This window comes from Macaca mulatta, chromosome 13, assembly GCF_049350105.2.
Source record: "Macaca mulatta isolate MMU2019108-1 chromosome 13, T2T-MMU8v2.0, whole genome shotgun sequence".
Classification (NCBI taxonomy): domain Eukaryota; kingdom Metazoa; phylum Chordata; class Mammalia; order Primates; family Cercopithecidae; genus Macaca; species Macaca mulatta.
In genome coordinates this window covers 51,521,487-51,542,673 of record NC_133418.1, presented here as the reverse complement: position 1 = coordinate 51,542,673, position 21,187 = coordinate 51,521,487, and the positions used below count along the sequence as shown (strand labels likewise).

At 47.9% G+C, this 21,187-nt stretch overlaps 1 protein-coding gene across 1 annotated transcript; it reads left to right on the top strand.

Moving 5' to 3' along the window:
* The first annotated feature begins 9,439 nt into the window (after window positions 1-9,439).
* NOTO (notochord homeobox) lies at window positions 9,440-20,048 on the top strand. Its single transcript, XM_001103636.5, has 3 exons — window positions 9,440-9,914; window positions 15,923-16,137; window positions 18,300-20,048. The coding sequence occupies exons 1-3, from the start codon at window positions 9,533-9,535 to the stop codon at window positions 18,456-18,458; spliced, it is 756 nt and encodes a 251-aa protein (XP_001103636.3). The 5' UTR covers window positions 9,440-9,532; the 3' UTR covers window positions 18,459-20,048.
* Window positions 20,049-21,187: the final 1,139 nt, after the last annotated feature.

Here is a 21,187-nt window from a genome sequence, read left to right as displayed (position 1 = left end):
GTGCTGGGATTACAGGCTTGAGCCACCGTGCCCGGCCTCCTTTATTTGTAAGAATTTTTTTTTTTTTTTTTTTTGAGACAGAGTCTCACTCTTGTTCCCCAGGCTGGAGTGCAGTGGCACCATCTCGGTTCACTACAACCTCCACCTCCTGGGTTCAAGCAATTCTCCTGTCTCAGCCTCCCGAGTAACTGGGATTACAGGCACCCACCACAATGCCTGACTAATTTTTATATTTTTAGTAGATATGGGGTTTCGCCATGTTGGTCGGGCTGGTCTTGAACTCCTGACCTCAGGTGATCTGCCCACCTCAGCCTCCCAAAGTGCTGGTACTACAGGTGTGAGCCACCGTGCTCGGCTGTTAATAATTTTTTTATGCTAGGGAAATTTGTCTATCAACTAGCTCTTCTTTTGTGACATTTTCTCAAGTTGTATTTTGTCTTTTAAAAAACACAGTGGCAACGGGGCAAGGGGGAGGGGGCAGCTGGGCTAGGTGGCTCACGCCTATAATCCCAGCCCTTTGAGGCTGAGGCAAGAGGACTGCCTGAGGCCAGGAGTTTGAGACCAGCCTGGGCAACATGGCAATGCCCCATCACTACGAAGAAACTTTTTTAAATTATTTATTTATTTATTTATTTATTTATTTATTTATTTATTTTGAGAAGAGTGCAGTGGTGCAATCTCGGCTCACTGCAACCTCCGTCTCCTGGGTTCAAGCAATTCTCCTGCCTCAGCCTCCCAAACAGCTGAGATTTTATGCACCCACCACCACACCCAGCTAATTTTTGCATTTTTAGTAGAGACGGGGTTTCACCATGTTGGCCAGGCTAGTCTGGAACTCCTGACTTCAAGTGATCTGTCTACCTCAGCCTCCCAAAGTGCTGGGATTACAGGCGTGAGCCACTGGGCCTGGCCAAAAACTTTTTTTTAAATACAGAGTGGTAGGAAAAAAAAAAATGAAACATTTCAAGCCTTTAGACAAGTATAGAGAGTAATAAAAAGAATATCCATATACACACCACTACTCAGTTTTATCAAACATTTTTACTATGGTTGTTTTGTGTTAAGAAATAAAACAATACAGAAAGTTGACAGCCCAAGTGACCCTCCCTAATCCTATTCCCTTCTCCCTCCCCGAGCTCATCTTTATTTATTTTTTTTTTTTTAATTTATTTTTTTTTTTTTTGAGACGGAGTCTCGCTCTGTCACCCAGGCTGGAGTGCAGTGGCCGGATCTCAGCTCACTGCAAGCTCCGCCTCCCGGGTTTACGCCATTCTCCTGCCTCAGCCTCCCGAGTAGCTGGGACTACAGGCGCCCACCACCTCGCCCGGCTAGTTTTTTGTATTTTTAGTAGAGACGGGGTTTCACCATATTAGCCAGGATGGTCTCGATCTCCTGACCTCGTGATCCGCCCATCTCGGCCTCCCAAAGTGCTGGGATTACAGGCTTGAGCCACCGCGCCTGGCCAGCTCATCTTTATTTTGATTGTCATGTTTATCATGCCTAAGAATGCCTTTAGACTTTTACCAAGATATTTATGTTTTATGTTATACATGGTTAAACCTTTTTTTTTTTTTTTTTTTTTTTGAGACGGAGTCTCGCTCTGTCACCCAGGCTGGAGTGCAGTGGCCTGATCTTGGCTCACTGCAACCTCCACCTCCTGGGTTCAAGCAATTATTCTGCCTTAGCCTCCCAAGTAGCTGGGACTACAGGTGCACACCACCACACCTGGCTAATTTTTGTATTTTTAGTAGAGACGGGGTTTCACCATATTGGCCAGGCTGGTCTTGAACTCCTGACCTCATGATTTGCCCACCTCAGCTTCCAAAGTGTGGGGATAACCACGCCTGGCCAGTTAAACCTTTTTATAAATGACTTTGCGTTGTGCCAACTTAGCTAAGCTGGAACTACATTTCCCAGAATTTCCTTCCCTGCATGGTTTTGGGCATGATGCTTAGGACGCAGAAATGAAGCAGCAGCCATGTTTAGCAGTACAGAGCAGGTGCTATGGCGACTCACACGCATTATGGCAGATCTACTGGCTCATTTTGCTGATGGAGGCAACAGCTGGGCATGTAGGTCCTTCAGCTCCCACCAGACCCTCTTCAGTTTTCCCAGCTCCTGAGCCAAGTATGTGCTTAGTTTCAGAATGAAGGACACCAGACTTCCTTGCATGTCACCTGCATTAACAAAATGAGAGGCTTGGAGGTGGTATGAGACTGAGGCAGGTTTTAGCTTATTCTTGCCCTTCTTCCTACATTCCAGTTTGTCCTCGTTTTCCCACTTCACATCCATCTTTCCCTCCCCAGTGCCTGCCTGTGGACTTTAGTCCCAGACCCAGACAAAGAAGTAACATCCTCACGGAGACCTATTACCAGTTCCCACAGTTGTATAAGGTCAAATTCCCATAATAAAATCCTTTATTCTTTGGGGTTGAATATGATGAAAAAAATAAAAATAAATCCTTTTTTCTGTCAGGCACAGTGGTGTGCACCTGTAATCTCAGCTACTCAGGAGTCTGAGACAAATGAATCATTGAGTTCAGGAGTTCAAGATGTGCCTGGGCAACAGAGCAAGATCCTTATCTCAAAAAAAAAAATCCTTTATTTTTTGTCACTCCTAGGGTCCTGCTTCTCTGATGGATCATGACTAATAGAGAATCTGCTACTGGACATGGTTCCAAGAATAACAGAACCTTAGTGGGTGATGGGTTCAGTCTGGGTCATCTAGAATTGATTCTGTGACCTAAATAGATTTAAAGGCATAAATAACCTTTACCAGAGGTTGTCAGGGGTAAAGAGATCACTGGTTCTTCATGGTATGCCATAGGAAAAAAAAAGTTATTTATTTATCTTAAATTTTATTTATTTATTTATTTATTTATTTATTTATTTATTTATTTATTTATTTTTGAGACAGAGTCTCACTCTTTCTGCCTAGGCTGGAGTGCAATGGCAAGATCTCGGCTCACTGCAACCTTTGCCTCCTGGGTTCAAGTGATTCTCCTGCCTCAGCCTCTCAAGTAGCTGAGAATACAGGCACCCAGCCCCACGATCAGCTAATTTTTGTATTTTTAGTAGAGATGGGGTTTCGCCATGTTGGCCAGGCTGGTCTCGAACTGACCTCAAGTGATCTGCCTGCCTCGGCCTCCCAAAGTGCTGGGATCACAGGTGTGAGCCACTGCACCCAGCCAAAAAAGTTATTTAAATGATCACTTGCAGACACCGTAATCAGATGTCTATAGAAGTCAAATCTTTGATTGACCAAATATTTGCTTGGATATAACAATTATGATAACATTGGTGAGTTGTTCCTAAGTGCCCTGAAGAATCTGGGGAAAGAATATGAGGAGTTAGGATTTTGAATTCCCATCTCAAGGTCCGTGGAAAGGACCTGAAAGTTTTGTGGCTGTCCTGTGATGTAAATTATGTTCCCAACCTCTCAGGTCTCCTCTGCTAGAAATTGTGTCATTGATTGGGAAGAAGAGAGACTGAAAATTGTGATGAAGATATATACGGCCAGGTTCCAACAAATCTGAGCCCCTAAATTCTGCTGAACCTCTTTTCACAGTAGAAGTAACTTTCCACTCTTATCTGAAGAAGTGAATCTCAGCTAGGCGCAGTGGCTCATGCCTGTAATCGCAGCATTTTGGGAGGCTGAGGCAGGAGGATTGCTTAAGCCCACAAGCTCAAGACCTGCCTGTGCAACTCTGTCTCTACAAAAAATTTAAAAAATTAGCCGATGGCTATTTTGGTTTCAAAAAGAACTAAAAATAACAAAACCAAAAAAAAAAAAAAAAAAGGAAAGAAAAAAGAAAAATTAGCTGGGCATGAGGCAGGAGGATCCATTTAGCCCAGGAGTTCAAAGTTATAATGAGATATGATCACGTCACTTCACTCCAGCTTGGGTGACAGAGCAAGACCCTGTCTCAGAAAAAGAAGTGAATCTCCCCTTGCCTCAAGGACTTGTAATGACCTTCCCTGAAGTGGTGGCCCTCTGGATTTACCTCCACTGCCTCTCATTGCTGGTAGACTCAAGTTCAAACAGGCCACAGAGAGGCGGGTGGATCACGAGGTCAGGAGATCGAGACTATCCTGACTAACATGGTGAAACCCCGTCTCTACTAAAAATACAAAAAACTAGCCGGGCGTGGTGGCGGGCGCCTGTAGTCTCAGCTACTTGGGAGGCTGAGGCGGGAGAATGGCGTGAACCCGGGAGGCGGAGCTTGCAGTGAGCCGAGATCACGCCACTGCACTCCAGCCTGGGAGACACAGCAAGACTCCGTCTCAAAAAAAAAAAAAAAAAACCTTTCCCATGAGAAGGTGGTATGATACACACCAAAATAATTTCATGATGTTGCCAATTTACATATCCAGAAACCTGGGGAAATGTATGGACATGGATCCCAAAGGTGTGAGATGAGGATAGAAGAAGTATAAAGTCCTATTAAGCTGAATCTATTTACAAGGGCCAACTAAGCAGAGATTCCTGATTCAATGTGTTAGCTTGAGTGAGTCTAACAATTTGTTCAGTTGGTTGATATGAACTTTTAAATGAAGTTGGCACACTGTAGAAGAGGTATCAAATGGCTAAGGAAGGCTGGAATGCTAGGGTAGACTTGCCATGGAAGACCTGTTTACCTGCCCCTGTAATATGTGCCCCAGTTAGTTCTAGAAGACACTTCCGTCATCAAGCCTATGAGAAATGCATTCAAGAGGAAAGCCCTGATATCCTTGAAGAACTCTATGGTGGCTATTCTCTGTAGGTCAGAAATGATGGACAGAACTTATGCTATCGAGCTGGGCTCCCAAAATTCAATGGGGATGATGTGACAAAGTATGTGTGGTTACCATAATGGCTCATGAAAAATGTGAACATGGAGGGAAGGATGGGATTTAGTAACATGGATTTCCATTCCCTAAAACCAATCTGACTACAGCCACTGCTGAGTGCCAAACCTGCCAACAGCAGAGACCAACACTGAGCCCCCAATATGAAAACCAACCAGCCACCTAATGCCAGGTTAATTACATGGGGCATTACTTTGTTCTTACTGGAATATCCATTTACTGTGATATAGATTTGCTTTCTCTGCCTACAATGCTTCTGCCAAAATCAACATCTGTGAACTTATAGAATTCTGTGAACTTATAGAATGCTTTGGCATTCTATAAGTTCACAGATGTTTCCACATAGCATTGCTTCTGACAAAAGAAGCATTTCACAGCAAGTGAAGAACAGCAATAGGCTCAGGCTCATGGAATTCACTGGTCCTACCATTACCCTGAAGCAGCTGCCTTGAAAGAACAGTAGGATGACCTTTTGAAGACTTCATTATGCACTAGCTGGATGGTAACATGTTGCAGGGCATGGGTAATGTCCTTCAGGATGCAAGATGTGCTCTAAACTGGCAACCAACATATGGTACTGGGAGAAATCCCAAACCAGGACTTGTGGATCAGAGGGTAGAAATGAGAACAGATCTCCTCAATATAACACATAGTGTTTCTCTAGCAAAATTTTTGCTTCCTATCTCGGTAACTTTGTGCTCTGCTGATCTAGAGATATTAGAGTTCCCGAGAGTGAATTATTTCCACAGGAGACACAGCAGTGGCTTCACTGAACTGGCAATTAAGACTGTCCCTGGCTACTTGGGCTTCTCTCACCAGTGAATCAATACGTACTGAAGAGTATTATCAGACTCCCTGGGTGACCGATCCTGACTATCAAGGGGATAATGGGAACAACATGATATTTCCATATCCTGTGATTAAAATCAATAGCAAAACTACGACTAAATAAAGGAAGGACTGCTAATGGTCCAGACCAGGAACAATTGGTCACTGAATTTTCACAAAGTTTAAAGATCTGTGTAACCGGCTGGATGCAATGGCTCACATCTGTAATCCCAGCACTTTGGGAGGCCTAGGCGGGCAGATCACGAGGTCAGGAGATCAAGACCATCCTGGCTAACACAGTGAAACCCCGTCTCTATTTAAAAAATACAAAAAATTAGCCCGGCGTGGTGGCGGGCGCCTGTAGTCCCAGCTACTCAGGAGGCTGAGGCAGGAGAATGGTGTGAACCCGGGAGGTGGAGCTTTTGCAGTGAGCCGCGATGGTGCCACTGCACTCCAGCCTGGGCAACAGAGCGAGACTCCGTCTCAAAAAAAAAAAGATCTGTGTAACCAGCATCCAGATTAAGAAGTAGAACACTGGCCAGGCATGGTGGTTCACATCTGTAATCCCAGCACTTTGGGAGGCCGAGGCGGGTGGATCACCCGAGGTCACGAGTTCAAGATCAGCCAGCCTGACCAACATGGTGAAAGCCTGTCTCTACTAAAAATACAAAATTAGCTGGGTATAGTGGCACATGCCTGTAATCCCAGCTACTTGGGAGGCTGAGGCAGGAGAATCATTTGAACCTGGGAGGCAGAGGTTGCAATAAGCTGAGATCACGCCACTGTACTCCAGCCTGGACAATAATAGTGAAATTCCGTCTCAAAAAACAAAAAAAGAAAAAGAAAATAAATAGAACACTGCTACCACCCCAGAAGTTCCTGTCATGCCCTCTGCCACTCATTAATCACCCTAAACCATTCTCCTGACTTCTAGCAGCATAGATAAGTTTGCCTTATTTTTTAGAGACAGAGTCTCACTCTGTCACTCAGGCTGGAGTGCAGTGGCACAACTTTATTCTACTGTTGGTAGACATTCTGGTAGTTTCTGATTTGGGGCTATTGCAAATAATGCTGCTGTGAACATTCTCAAACATGTCTCTTGTTAACCATATATGCATATTTGTGTTGGGTATACACTGTACCTAGAATAGGAACTGCTGAGTCAGAGGGTTAAGCTTAAGTAAATACTGCTCATCCATTTTTTGAAAGCGTTTGTACCAATTTATATGCCCACACTCAGGGGATAAGAGTTCCAGATGCTTCATATTATCATCAACCCTTGGTATTTTCTTTCTTTTCTTTTCTTTTTCTTTCTTTTTTTTTTTTTTTTTGAGACAGAGTTTTGCTCTTGTTGCCCAGGCTGGAGTGCGATGGCTCACTACAACCTCCGCCTCCTAGGTTCAAGCGATTCTCCTGCCTCAGCCTTCCAAGTAGCTTCCAAGATTACAGATGTGCGCCACCACACCTGGCTAATTTTGGATTTTTAGTAGAGATGGGGTTTCATCATGTTGGTCAGGCTGGTCTCGAACTCCTGACCTCAAGTGATCCACCCGCCTCGCCCTCACACCTGCCTTGGCCTCCTAAAGTGCTAGGATTTACAGGTGTGAGCCACCGCGCCCAGCCAACCCTTGGTATTTTCCATCTTCTGGTGCGTGTATAGTGGATCACGATGTGATTTGAATTTGAATTTCCCTGATGATTCATAGAGTTCAGTACATTTCCTTTTTTTTTTTTTTTTTTTTTTTTGAGACAGAGTCTTGCTCTTTTGCCCAGGCTGGAGTGCCATGGTGCAATCTCGGCTCACCACAGGTTCAAGCGATTTTCCTGCCTCAGCCTCCAAGTAGGTGAGATTACAGGCACCCACAACAATGCCCAGCTAGTTTTTGTATTTTTAGTAGAGACGGGGTTTCACCATGTTGGCCAGGCTGGTCTTGAATTCCTGACCTCAAGTGATCTGCCTGCCTCGGCCTCCCAAAGTGCTGGGATTACAGGCATGGGCCACCACACCCAGCCGTATATGGTTTTAAGCTATTCAGATATTTCCTTTTATAAAGTGCCTAGTTCATGTACTACCGCATCTCAGTGGTCTTTTTAAAGTCTGTTATAGGGCTGGGTGTGGTGGCTTATGCCTGTAATCCCAGCACTTTGGGAGGCCGAGGCGGGTGGATCACCTGAGGTCAGGAGTTCAAGACCAGCCTGGCCAACATGGTGAAACCCCATCTCTACTAAAAATACAAAAAATTAGCGGGCGTGGTGGCAGGCGCCTGTAATCCCAGCTACTCAGCAGTCTGGGGCAGAAGAATCGCTTGAACTTGGGAGGCAGAGGTTGCAGTGAGCCGAGATCTCGCCATTGCACTCCAACCCGGGCAACAAGAGCGAAACTCCATCTCTAAATAACTAAATAAATACAAATAAAGTCTGTTAATCATTTGGCTTTATTTTTGGTATGCTTAACAAAAATTAGCAGGGCATGGTGGCACATGCCTGTAATCCTAGCTACTGAGGCAAGAAAATCGCTGGAACCTGGGAGGCAAAGGTTGCAGTGAGCCAAGATTGTGCCACTGCACTCTAGCCTGGGCAACTCCATCTCAAAAACAAAAAACAAAAAACAAAAAAACAAAAAAAAAGCCACTACTAAAAGAATGAAAAGGTAGGCCACAGAGTGACAGAAGTTATCTGCTTCTATATATATTACAACAAAGGATTTGATTCCAAATTATCTATACATGAAACTCTTACAATAAGAAAAAGATAGTGACCCAATACAAAAATAAGCAAACCAGTTGAACAGGCACTTCACACAAAAGAGGATATCCAAGTGGCTGATAAGTATATAAAAAGACGCTCACAAAGAACGTCTTCAGGGAAATAAATGCAAATTTAAACCACATACCTAGGTGATTTGAATCAAGGCAGTTCTGTTAACCTCTCCTGCTGTATTTACTAATATGTAAATTGGAAATATTAATGCTTATGCTCAGGAATTTACAGTCTGAAGAAGGAATAAATGACACAACTGAAAACTGATAATTATGTATGGAAACACAGAGAATTATATACTAAAAGTCCAGGGCTAGAGACATAGTGGCCATATCTTTTACCCCTAAATCAAATCAAATCAAATCAAATCCTGGGCTCAAGCGACCATCCCGCCTCGGCCTCCCAAAGTACTGGGATGCCAGGCATGAGCCACTGCACCTGGCCAAAAAAAATGCTAAAGAAAGAACGAAATTGGTAACCACAGCGGCATCTCAAGGCAGGGAAACTAAAAGGCTGAGGCCAGGTGGAAAATTTACTTATCACTGTGCTTATAAATAAAATATTTACATTTAAAAACGAACAAAGTCTGCGCGGTCCTAGTGAACCTGGCCGAGGCTTCTGCGTCGAGGATGGCGCGGGTCAGCTGAGGCCAGGAACGCAGGCACTGCCCTACGGCTCTCCAGATCACAGCTCCGCCTCTGCGAGGCCCCGGGGAAACGGGCATCCCTGCTCCAGTGACAGAAGGACAAAGACGGAGCCCGGTGGCTGGGTGTTTCGCCCAGGATCACCAGCGAGCTCAGAGTCCTCCCCGTGACCGCCCCAGGGTGGGCATTTTTAAAAGCAGAGGAAGGGAGGGAACACACTTTTTGGTGCTGTGGCCACCTTGCCTCGCCCAGGGCGGGCGCTCACAGGCTTTGGGGGCCCCGCCCGGGCCGCAGAGGGGAGAGGCCGCCCCATGCCCCGCCCCGCCAAATTTAAGAGCCTTCGCCGAACGCCGGGAGGTTCCCAGACAACCGGTCTTGCTCCCGACCTTTTGCAGAATCTTCTCACTCCTCCCGAGCTCCCTTCCTTGCGCCCGTCCCGGCAAGGGACGCGTCATGCCCAGCCCCAGGCCGCGAGGCAGCCCGCCGCCCGCTCCCTCGGGCGCTCGGGTCCGGTCTCCGCGCTCGGGCCGCCCTCCGGCGCCTAGGTTCCCCCCCGGCCCGAACACGCCCCGCGCTCCCAGACGCTTCGAGTCCCCCTTCTCTGTCGAGGCCATCCTGGCGAGGCCCGACCCCCGCACGCCGGCGGCCTCCCAGCCGTCGGGCTCCGCCTGCGCCCACCCGGCCTTCTGGACCGCTCCTTTCCTGTGCGCCGCCCCGGGCCTGCCCTGGGCGTGCCCGGCATCGTGGTTGCCCGCCTACCTGAGCGTGGGTCTCTACCCTGTGCCAGGGCCGCGCATGGCTCCCGTCTGCGGCCTGCGGGGCTTCGGCGTCACAGGTACTGCGCGCCCCGCGCCCGCATGCAGGGGACTGGGAGGGGGCTGGAGAGCCTAGGCCGCCACCTCCGGCGGAGGTGCAGGAGAGGGCACTGAGTCTGAGAATCACACACGGCTGGAGTGAGAAGGGGCTTTGCCACCGCTGACCTTGCAGTTGAAGCCGAGGACCGCGACAGTCTGCCGAGAAAGCCTCCGGCGCGAGGCTTGCCCAGCAAGCTGCTGAGGTGGGAGAGGGTGGGTGTGAGGGCGGCGCAGCGCCTGAATGCGGTGGGCAGGAGGCAAGCGCTGGGGCTGCAAGGGGACCCAGCCCTGCTCCCGGTCTCCGCGTCCCTTGACTCCCTCTCACACCCCAGGGTAGCGCTTGGTGGCAGAGACGCTTCCCAAAGCTGCTCTCGACCCGAACCGATGGCCCTGTTTTGTGGGGAGAGAAGTGGACTCTCCGGGCGGTGCTGTTGAGTGAGGAGCTGTTAGGAGCTGGTCAAGGCTCACGCACCGCTACTGCCTCCACTGCTCACGTCTGTGAACTTGGGCTCCACATTTCTCCGCTCTGAGCCTGCGTGCCTGCAATGCTCTTAAGTGGTGCTTAAGAGCCAGGCACTTAAATCTCATGAGAAAGTAACGGTAAGGCTGGGCGCGGTGGCTCACGCCTGTAATTTCAGCACTTTGGGAGACCAAGGCGGGTGGATCACCTGAAGTCAGGAGTTCAAGACCAGCCTGGCCAACATGGTGAAACCCCGTCTCAACTAAAAACACAAAAAAATTAGCAGGGCGTGGTGGCGCACGCATGTAATCCCAGCTACTTAGGAGGCTGAGGCAGGAGAATCACTTGAACCCAGGAGGCAGAGGTTGCATTGAGCCGAGATTGCCCCACTGCACTCCAGCCTGGGCCACAGAGTGAGACTCCGTCTCAAACAAACAAAGTAACTATAGAGGGAACTTTGCCCTCTAGCATTAAACATCCACCTACACGTGCTTTTGCATTTTTGGTTGCCAGGTTCATGTTTCCCCATGTCCCCACGAAGAAAACAGGAGCAAAGTTAGTCCAACACTTGTCAATCCATACTAAGATAGTTGTAACACAATATTGCCGGGTTCCTACTCCAGGGCACTCGCCCCAGTCCAGCATTTCCTCAACCCATTTCAGCAGTGCATTAACCCCTGGACTCCCAGCCCCATCCAAATTCAACATCACTGGATCTGGCAGCTGTGCCCATCACTCCAAGTCACCTTTCTCTGAGCTCTTCACACACTTGAGGTCTGAATTACAGTTTATTACTTCATGTTACAGTTGTCTCATTTTCAAGTTATTTTTTTGTGTGTGTTTTTTGTTTTATTTTGAGAAGGAGTCTCGCTGTGTCTCCCAGGCTGGAGTGCAGTGGTGCTATCTCTGCTCACTACAGCCTCCTCCTGGGCTCAAGTGATTCTCCTGCCTTAGCTCCAGAGTGGCTGGAATTACAAGCGCCTACCACCACGACCGGCTAATTTTTGTATTTTTAGTAGATATGGGGTTTCCCCACGTTGGGCAGGCTGGTTTTGACTCCTGACCGCAAATGATCTGCCTGCCTTAGCCTCCCAAAGTGCTGGGATTACAGGCGTGAGCCACTGCACCCTGCCTCAAGTTAGTTTTTGCATGGGTATCACACCTACACAGTCCAAATGTCAAAATTTGTACTAAGATATATGGAGAGGACTTTCCTCTTTTGCCTGTCACCTAGCCACCTACTTCTTGAGATATTTTATGCATATTTATTACCTGAATACAGATATCCACACACGTCTATTCTTTCCTTCATTTCCCCAGACTCACCATACACTCTGCTCTGTACCTTACTCTAGTCACTCGACCATGTATCTTGGAGATTTTTCCAATCCATAAAGAGCTTCTTTTACAACCACAGAGTAGCCCATTGAAGGAATATATCATAATTTATTCAATCAGGTCCCATTGATGTTTTCTGTCACTGCTGTTATATACAGCACAGCAATGAATAACCTTGCACATAGGCTATTCTAGTATAGTTGGGTTTGTTGGGCTTGCTGTAGTTTTGCCAGATTGCCCTCCACAGAGCTTGCACCCACTTTGCATTCCCGGAGTTCAAAACCAACTGTGTGTGAGAGTGCTCCCTTTTCCTTCACTCTCACCTACATGATGTGTTATCCATCTTAGTTTATCTAACCTGATAGAAGGAAAACAGTATCGCTGTGTTAGTTCAATTTGCATTTCTGTAATAAGTGAGATGGAGAATATTTTCATGTTTAAGGGCTATTGTATTTCTTTTTCTTTTTCTTTTTTTTTGAGACGGAGCCTCACTTTGTTGCCCAGGCTGGAGTGCAGTGGCCCGATTTCGGCTCACTGCAAGCTCCACCTCCCAGGCTCATGCCATTCTGCCTCAGCCTCCCAAGTAACTGGGAGTACAGGCGCCCGCCACCACACCCGGCTAATTTTTTGTATTTTTAGTGGAGATGGGTTTTCACCACATTAGCCAGGATAGTCTCCATCTCCTGACCTCATGATCCACCCGCCTCGGCCTCCCAAAGTGCTGGGATTACAGACGTAAGCCACCGCGCCCAGCCTTTTTTTTTTTTTTTTTTTTTTGAGACGGAGTCTCGCTGTGTCACCCAGGCTAGAATGCAGTGGCGCAATCTCGGCTCACTGCAACCTCCGCCTCCCACGTTCAAGTGATTCTCCTGCCTCCGCCTCCCAAGTAGCTGGGACTACAGGCACATGTCACCACACCTGGCCAATTTTTTGTATTTTTAGTAGAGACAAGGTTTCACCATGTTAGCCAGGATGGTTTTGATCTCCTGACCTTGTGATGTATTTCTTTTTCTGTGAACTATCTGTTCTTGTATTTTGTCCATATGTATAGTTGGTTATTTAAAACAATCTATTTGTAGGTGCTCTTTTCTATTGAGGAAATTAGCCCTGGCCGGGTGCAGTGGCTCACCCCTATAACCCCAGCACTTTGGGAGGCTGAGGCGGGTGGATCACTTGAACTCAGGAGTTGAGACCAGCCTGGGCAACATGGCAAAACCCCGTCTCTACTAAAAACACAAAAATTAGCTGGGCATGGTGGTGTGCACCTTGGCGGGGGCTGAAGTGGGAGGATTGCCTGTGCCTGGGAGGCAGAGGTTGCAGTGAGCCCAGGTCAAGCCACTGCACTCCAGCCCGGGCGACAGAACAAGACCCTATCTCAAAAAATTAAAAAAGAAATTAGCCCTTTAACTGTAATGAACTACACACTTTTTTCTATTTATTGGCCTTTGACTTTGATTATGGTGGTATTCTTTTGTTACATAGAAAAAATTTTAATTTTTATATGTTTGATGTATTTTTATAAATCAGTTGTTTTTTTTTTTCTTTTTTGAGACAGGTTCTCTGTCACTCAGGCTGGAGTGTAGTGGTGCAATCATGGCTTACCACAGCCTCAACCTTCCAGGTGTAAGCACTCCTCCTTAGCCTCCTGAGTAGCAGGGACCACAGGCATGCGCTACCATACTCAACTAATTTAAAACATTTTTTTTGTAGAGGTGGAATCTCACAATGTTACCCAGGTTGATCTTGAACTCCTGGGCTCAAGCGATCCTCCCACCTCAGCCTCCCAAACTGCTGGGATTACAGGCACGAGCCACTGTGCCTGGCGCCAGGTCTTATATGATACTTGGAAAGAACTTCTTCACTGTGAAGTCATAAAATAACTTCCCCGTTTTTTTCTAAATTTTTGTGGGTTTACCTTTTTACATTTGAAGATTTCCTCCGTTTGGATTTTTTTTTTAGTGCAAGATATTGGATATGGATCCAGCTTAATTTTTCCCAGATCTGGAAATAATCCCTCTCCTCCCCACTGGATTATCACTTCTGTTTTAATTTTTATAATAACCATTGACTTTCTTCTTGCTCTGTGCCTGGCACACTGCTAAGCACCCTGTAAGCAAACAGCGCATATGTTTTTGTTGTTGTTGTTGTGGTAGTTGTTGTTGTTGAGACAGGGTCTTGCTCTATTGGCAAGGAGTGATCTCGGCTTGGCTCACTACAACCTCTGCCTCCCGGGCTCAAGTGATCCTCCTGCTTCAGTCTCCCAAGTAGCTGGTCTGCAGTTGTGCACTACCACACCCGACTAATTTTTATATGTTTGTAGAGATAGGGTTTGGCCATGTTGTTCAGGGTGGTCTCCAACTCCTGGGCTCAAGTGATGGGCCCATCTCAGCCTCTCAAAGTGCTGGTATTACAGGCATGAGCCACTGTGCCCAGACAGCACCATGTTAAAATCTGGACATCTCTGGAAGTAGGGATTAATTATCATCATTTTACATATGAGGAAATCAAGGCTCACAGAAGTACATTGACTTGCCCAAGGTCCTCTGGCTGGTAATTGGTGGTAGAGCTGGGATTCCAACTAGAGGCTTTTTTTTTTTCCCCCAGACCGAGTCTGACTCTATTGCCCAGGCTGAAGTACAGTGGCACAATCTTGGCTCACTGCAACCTCCACCTTCCAGGTTCAAGCCATTCTCCTCCCTCAGCCTCCCGAGTAGCTGGGATTACAGGTGCCCACCACCACACGTGGCTAATTTTTGTATTTTTAGTAGAGACAGGGTTTTGCCAAGCTGACCAGGCTGGTCTTGAACTCCTGACCTCAGGCTATCCGCCCACCTCAGCCTCCCAAAGTACTGGGATTACAGGTATGAGTCACCATGCCTGGCCTCAACTAGAGCTCTTAAGGAATACACAATACAGCCTACTCTCTTCCTCAAAGGTCAACTTCTGATTCTGAAACAAGGCTGACTAGGTACACCAGGCTGTATGTCTGATGGACTTTTCCTGATCTTTTGGTCTACCTTGGCAGGCACAGAGTAAGCCTAGTGGGCCCAGTGGTTGGAGTCCTAAGCAGCCAGGGCCCCAGACACACTCCCTTTGTTGGGGCAGTCTGTCTGCCAGCCCTGACTCCCCAAGGCTAGTGGGGGCTGAATGGCCTTAGCATTATGCTTGCCATTCTTCTGCCTGGAATACTGTCCTCCCAGATAACCCAATGACTCACTCCCTCATTCCCATCAAGATTTGACTTAGGAACTGCTCCTGGTTGATGCATCTCCACTGGCCCACAGCTTGGTCTCATCCATTCCCATGGCTTAAAATACCATCTATATAAGCTGATGACTCCCAATTTTTTTTTTTTTTTTAAATTGAGACAGAGTCTTGTACTGTCGCCCAGGCTGGAGTGGAGTGGGCTCTATCTTGGCTCACTGCAACCTCTGCTTCCCGGACTCAAGCAATTCTCCTGCCTCAGCCTCCTGAGTAGCTGGGATTACAGGCATGTGCCACCATGCCCAGCTAATTTTTGTATTTTTAGTAGAGACGGGGTTTCACCATGTTGGCCAGGCTGGTCTCGATCTCCTGATCTCAAGCGATCCGCCCACTTCAGCCTCCCAAAGTGCTGGAATTACAGGCATGAGCCACTGTGCTCAGCGATGACTCCCAAATTTGTATCCTCAGCTCAACCCTCTCTTCTGACTTGTATCTCTTCTGACCTCACTTCTAAGACGTAAGCTCCATAACGACAGAGATTTTCTGTTTTGTCCTGAAACCATGCATGACACACAGCAGACGTTCAAAAAGTATATTTGTTCAATGAATTAAAAGGGTGAAACCCTGGGGGACTCTTCTCTGCCCATTCCATGGTGTTGCCAGAAGCAGTCAAGGAAAGGAGAGGAAGGCAAAGAGAAGGGAGGTTTGGCAACTCCTATTAGGGGCCAGAAGTGAAGCCACTTGGCTAGACAGTAGTGGTGACAGACAGAGTCTCATTGCATTGTCCCTTCTTTCCCATTTGTTTGTTTCCTGTTATTTCTGCACAGTCTCTTTCCACTGTCTTCTTGCACTGTTACCTGGCCAAGGGGAAGGCAAGGTAGTAGAGCTGTGTGTGCCTTCTCATTTTGCCAAGATGGGAGTGCCGGGGGCTTCTGGCTAACCTCCCCTGCTGCTGGCTAACCTCCCCTGCTGCTGGTTGCTCTTTAGGGTTGGAGCTGGCTCATTGCTCAGGACTCTGGGCCTTCCCAGACTGGGCCCCAACGGAGGACCTAAGGGACACTGAGAGACAGCAAAAGAGAGTCCGAACTATGTTTAACTTGGAGCAGCTGGAAGAGTTGGAGAAAGTGTTTGCAAAACAGCACAATCTGGTGGGGAAGAAGAGAGCCCAGCTGGCAGCTCGGCTCAAACTTACAGAGAACCAGGTGGGAGTAGGGACTCCTGTTGGGCCTGGGCTGCACCTGGGGACAAACACTACCTCGGCAAGGCCCTAAACGGAGGGTGGGAGGAAGACATGGACCCTCTTCCCTGTGCCAGGCTGTTGAGGGGACAGGCCCTGACTTTTTGCACGCTCTATATAATGAAAAAAAGTCCCATTTGAAGTCACATTATGTGAACAGCTTGGAATGTTAACTTAGATTATTAGTCTAAAAACTGATAATAAAGGATATCCATGCTAAATAAGGACCTGCTAGTAAAATTAAGTAGATGTGGCCAGGTGTGGTGGCTCACACCTGTAATCCCAGCACTTTGGGAGGCCGAGGTGGGCAGATCACAAGGTCAGGAGTTCAAGACCAGCCCAGCCAACATAGTGAAACCCCGTCTCTACTAAAAATACAAAAATTAGCTGGGTGCCTATAATCCCAGCTACTTAGGAGGCCGAGGCAGGAGAATCGCTTGAGCCCGGGAGGCAGAGGTTGCAGTGAGCAGAGATCATGCCACTGCACTCCAGCCTGGGCAACAGTGCGAGACTCCGTCTCAAAAAGCAACAACAACAACAAAAAAAAAAAGAAAAAAGAAAAAAATTAAGTGGATATTGAAGAGAGTCAATATAGTCAATGTTTCTTTCACCCCTATATTCCTCTCCAGCTATTATGTCAATTCTCTGCTCCTTTCACAGGCAAACTTCTCAAGAACTTGCCATGGTCACTTTGTCAGTGTCCTCACCTCCCACTCCTTCACACATTCCAACATGACTTTTCCCTACCACGCCATCAAAACTTCTCAGCAAGGTCTCTAATAACTCCATGTTGCCAGAACCAACAATATAACACTTTACTTTCTTCAACTCAGTCCACCACTCAGCAGCTCTTAGTACTGGACAGTCAGCCACCCCATCCCTTATTGAAACATGTTCCTCATAGCCTCCAGACACCATGCTGTCTGGTTTTCTTCCCAGCTCTGTCTCCTTGGCAGGCTACCCTTCCCTTGGGGACCTCGAAATCTCTTCCCAGCTGGTCTCATCTATTCCCATGGCTTAAAATGCCATCTATAAGCCAATGACTCCCAAATTTGTATCCTCAGCACAACCATCTTGTCTGACTTATATCTCTAACTACCTTCTTGGTGATTCCACTTAGATGTCTCATGGGCACGTATCTGAAACCCAAGTCTAAACCTCAATTCCTGACTTTTTTCTTGCCCAAATCTGTTCCTTTCCCATACATGCCTCCACCATCCACCTGGTTACTCAAAAACCCCATCATCCTAGATTCCTCCTCCTCCCCTGCTTCCAACCATCATTGAGCCTTGTCATCTCTACCTCCAAAATACAGCTGGAGTTGCTTCACTTCTCTCCGTCACCCCTAATGTACGCCTCAGCTCTCCCGGGGCTGCCGCAGTGGCCTCTCTCCTGTCTCCCTGCTTCTGCTGCCATCCATGCTTCACACAGCAGCCAGGTGCACAGTGCACTTCGGATGTAAATAGGATTATGTGGGCCCACGTAAAAGCCTCATGGGTGACACTCCTTATCTATATGGCCTTCCAGGTCCTGGGTGATCTGGCAGCCGCTGACCTCTCCCATTTCCCTCCCTTGACTTTCTCCTCTCACTCTCATCCATGCTCTTCTCCTTCCTGGTTCTCAAACACTCCAAGCTTGGTTCCATTTCAGATCCTTCCTACAGGTTGTTCCCTGCCCTGTGGGCCTGCTCTTCTCTGTCCCCATCAGGTGGGCCTCTCTCTCTTTGAGCCTCAGCTTTAGTGCTGGTTCCTCAGGGAGGCCTCCTCTACCCAAAGCCCTGTTTGTACCCCGTTTTGTGTTTACATAGCTCTTTGTTTGTTTACGTGTTTCTTGCCAGTGTTTCTTCACTAGCTCCTGAGCTCCACGAGGGTAGGCAGCTTGCCTCTGTTGCTCGCCACTGTATCAGCATCACCTAGGATGGTGCTTAGCACATCCTGGAAGCTCAGTAAATACTCGGATGAATGAATGGTGTCTGGAATTATAGAAAGCGGTGTTTTGGAGGAGGTGCCTCCCTGAGAAGGAAGAGCAAATATTGGCCAGGCAGAGAGGGGTGTTCACTCCAGGAATTGGGAAGCAGTGGGACCTGCTGGTCACATTCTGATCTCTGCCCACTGTCTCCAATTATAGGTGAGAGTCTGGTTCCAGAACCGCAGGGTCAAGTATCAGAAGCAGCAAAAGCTGAGGGCAGCGGTTACATCTGCCGAGGCTGCCTCCCTGGATGAGCCTTCCAGCAGCTCCAACGCCAGTATCCAGAGTGATGATGCCGAGTCAGGAGTAGACGGCTGAGGACTGGGACAGAGGCCCTAGCCAGGCTGCCTGGGCTAGTTCCTCCTGGGGGTACCCACTGGAGCTCCCTGCCTCACACTTCAACAAAAAGCCTCCTCAACCAGAAGAATCTGAGCTGTCAAGCAGGGACCCCCTTTTCTATACTGATTTCTGGAAACTGGAATAATGTAATAATTGGAGGCACAGATTCTCGCCTTCAACTATGTCCTTGGCCAACCTATGGAACTTCCCGAGCCTTTTTTCTTTATATGTATAATGGGTGCATTCATAACTTAGACCACCCAGGGGTGAGAAGATGTCTGTAAAGCAATAATGTGCCAGGCACAGTGCGAAGTGTGTGGTTACTGTTAAGGCTTGTAAGCCCCTGAGTAGAAAAGACCAAATGGAAAAAAAAAAACCGTTTTTCTTTTGCTTTCACCCCACAACAATCAACACAGAACACTTCTGTGACCAAACGTATAGGTGTGTACCCCACATTCCAACCTCTAATTCAGTAAATTCTGACATGATCTACCTGCAGGTAGTGTCTGACCCCACAGATTGAGGGCTCATTCCACAAGGCAGCCCCTCCATTTTTTTTTTTTTTTTGAGACAGAGTGCAGTGGTGCGATCTTGGCTCACCACAACCTCTGCCTCCCGGGTTCAAGTGATTCTCCTGCCTCAGCCTCCCCAAGTAGCTGGGACTATAGGTGCACACCACCACGCTTGGCTAATTTTTATATTTTTAGTAGAGACGGGGTTTTACCATATGGTCAGGCTGGTCTTGAACTCCTGACCTTGTGATCCACCCACCTCAGCCTCCCAAAGTGCTGGGATTACATGCGCGAGCCACCACCCAGCCCAACCCTGCCCTTTTTGTTTTATATGGAGTCTTAATGTCTGTCAGTCATCAGTCAACTCATTAGCATATGAAAAAACATCACTTCAGAGATTCCAGGGATTTTAGGAGTTCTATGCCAGGAAATCGAGATGAAGACCAAATATATATTTCATAATATCACAGCTCCTCTCACCTGGGGGAGTGATACCTGTACCAGCAATTAGTATTTTCCTGGCCTGGCTGTGGAGAAGGAACCTCTTTGAATAAGCATCTGGGCATAGAAGACTCTTTCCCCATCAGGAGTTGAGAGCAAAGAGGAGAAGGTAAAACTGTTTAGCCCACTTCACAAAGTTTCCCAACGTTTTCTTGTTTTGTCTGAACTGTTACCATTCTCAGCAGCAGCTCAGGCCCAGCAGCCAAGACAAGGTCTCGCTCTGTCACCCAGACTGGAGTGCAGTGGTGCAATCATAGCTCACGGCAGCCTCAACCTCCTGGGCTCAAGTGATCCTCCCACCTTAGCCTCCTGAGCAGCTGGGTCTACAGGCACGTGATACCACGCCTGGCTAATTAATTAAACATTTTTGTAGAGACAACGTCCCTTTGTTGCCCAGGCTGGTCTTGAACTCCAGGCTTCAATTGGTTCTCCTGCCTTGGCCTCGCAAAGCCCCATCTTTTTATAGAAGTATTTGTGTATGCCAAGGCTGGCATTTTGTCATAAACTCTGCTGTGTGTTCACAGGACAGTTATAATTTCCCCCTTTCATGACTCTGACTCATGGCTCCTTTTTTTTTTTTTCAAGAATGTGCTCGATTTCTCTGAAAGAAACCTGCTGCCAGGATTTTCAGAGCTGATTTCTGTAGCACAGACCATTCAGATTCTAGAATGGCTGTTGGGGACTGAGCTGAGGGGTGGAAGGAAGCCTGCCCTGCCACCTGGTGGTGAGTGAGGGCACGGCCCCCAGCTGCTCTCGGGGTAGGTCTGCCCCCAAGTCCGTGGACTATTCGCTCCCTGACACCGGGCTGCAGGCTTGAGAGGACCCAGGGTCGGTTTCAAGAACCTTTTCTCTGGCCCTGCCAACTATCTATCTTTCCCAAGTCCGTGGACTATTCACTCCTTGACACCAGACTGCAGGCTTGAGGGGAGGCAGGGTCAGTTTCAAGAACCTTTCTCTGTCCCTGTCAACTATCTATCTATAATTATTTGATAGATAATTGTGGCTTGATCACGGCTCATTGCAGTCTCGACCTCCCCAGGTTCAGATGATCCTCCCACGCACCACCATGCCCGGCAAATTTTTCTATTTTTTGGAGAGACGAGGTCTCACTACGTTGCCCAGTCTGTTCTTGAGCCCGGGAGCTGGAGGCTGCAGTGAGCCGAGATCGCCCCATGCCAGTATGGGTGACAAAGCGAGACCCTGTCTCAAACAAAACACACAAAATCAGGGGACAAGGAAACAAAACAAGGCTTGACAGTCAGGCCTAGCTGTGGGGACAAATGCCATAGGTCTGTGGTTTGCAGCTTTTTGGGGTCCTGAATGTGAGAACAGGCCCCTCCCCCTTTTCACGACAGTGTGTGCATATGCACACTCACTTCTGTATCCAGTTTCAGAGGTTCTCAGACCTGAGGTCCACTATGGACTCCTCTACTACCCCCGGGTTGCAAGGTCGCTAAGCCACTGAAGAATCTGAGAGAGGCACAAGTCCACCCTGACCTTTGGCAGGACTGTCTCCCCTGCTGCCAGAGGGATTACCGAGAAAGGAAATCTTGTCCTGGACTCTTCAGGTGCGGTGAGTGAGCTCCAGGGTATAAGCTAGTCCTTCCCTTCAGGCTGAGAGCTAGGGAGGATAGGAGTAAGTTGGCCTTCTGCTGTCCCACTCTAGGGCTGGGTCCAGAGAGCGCTTTACTCAGT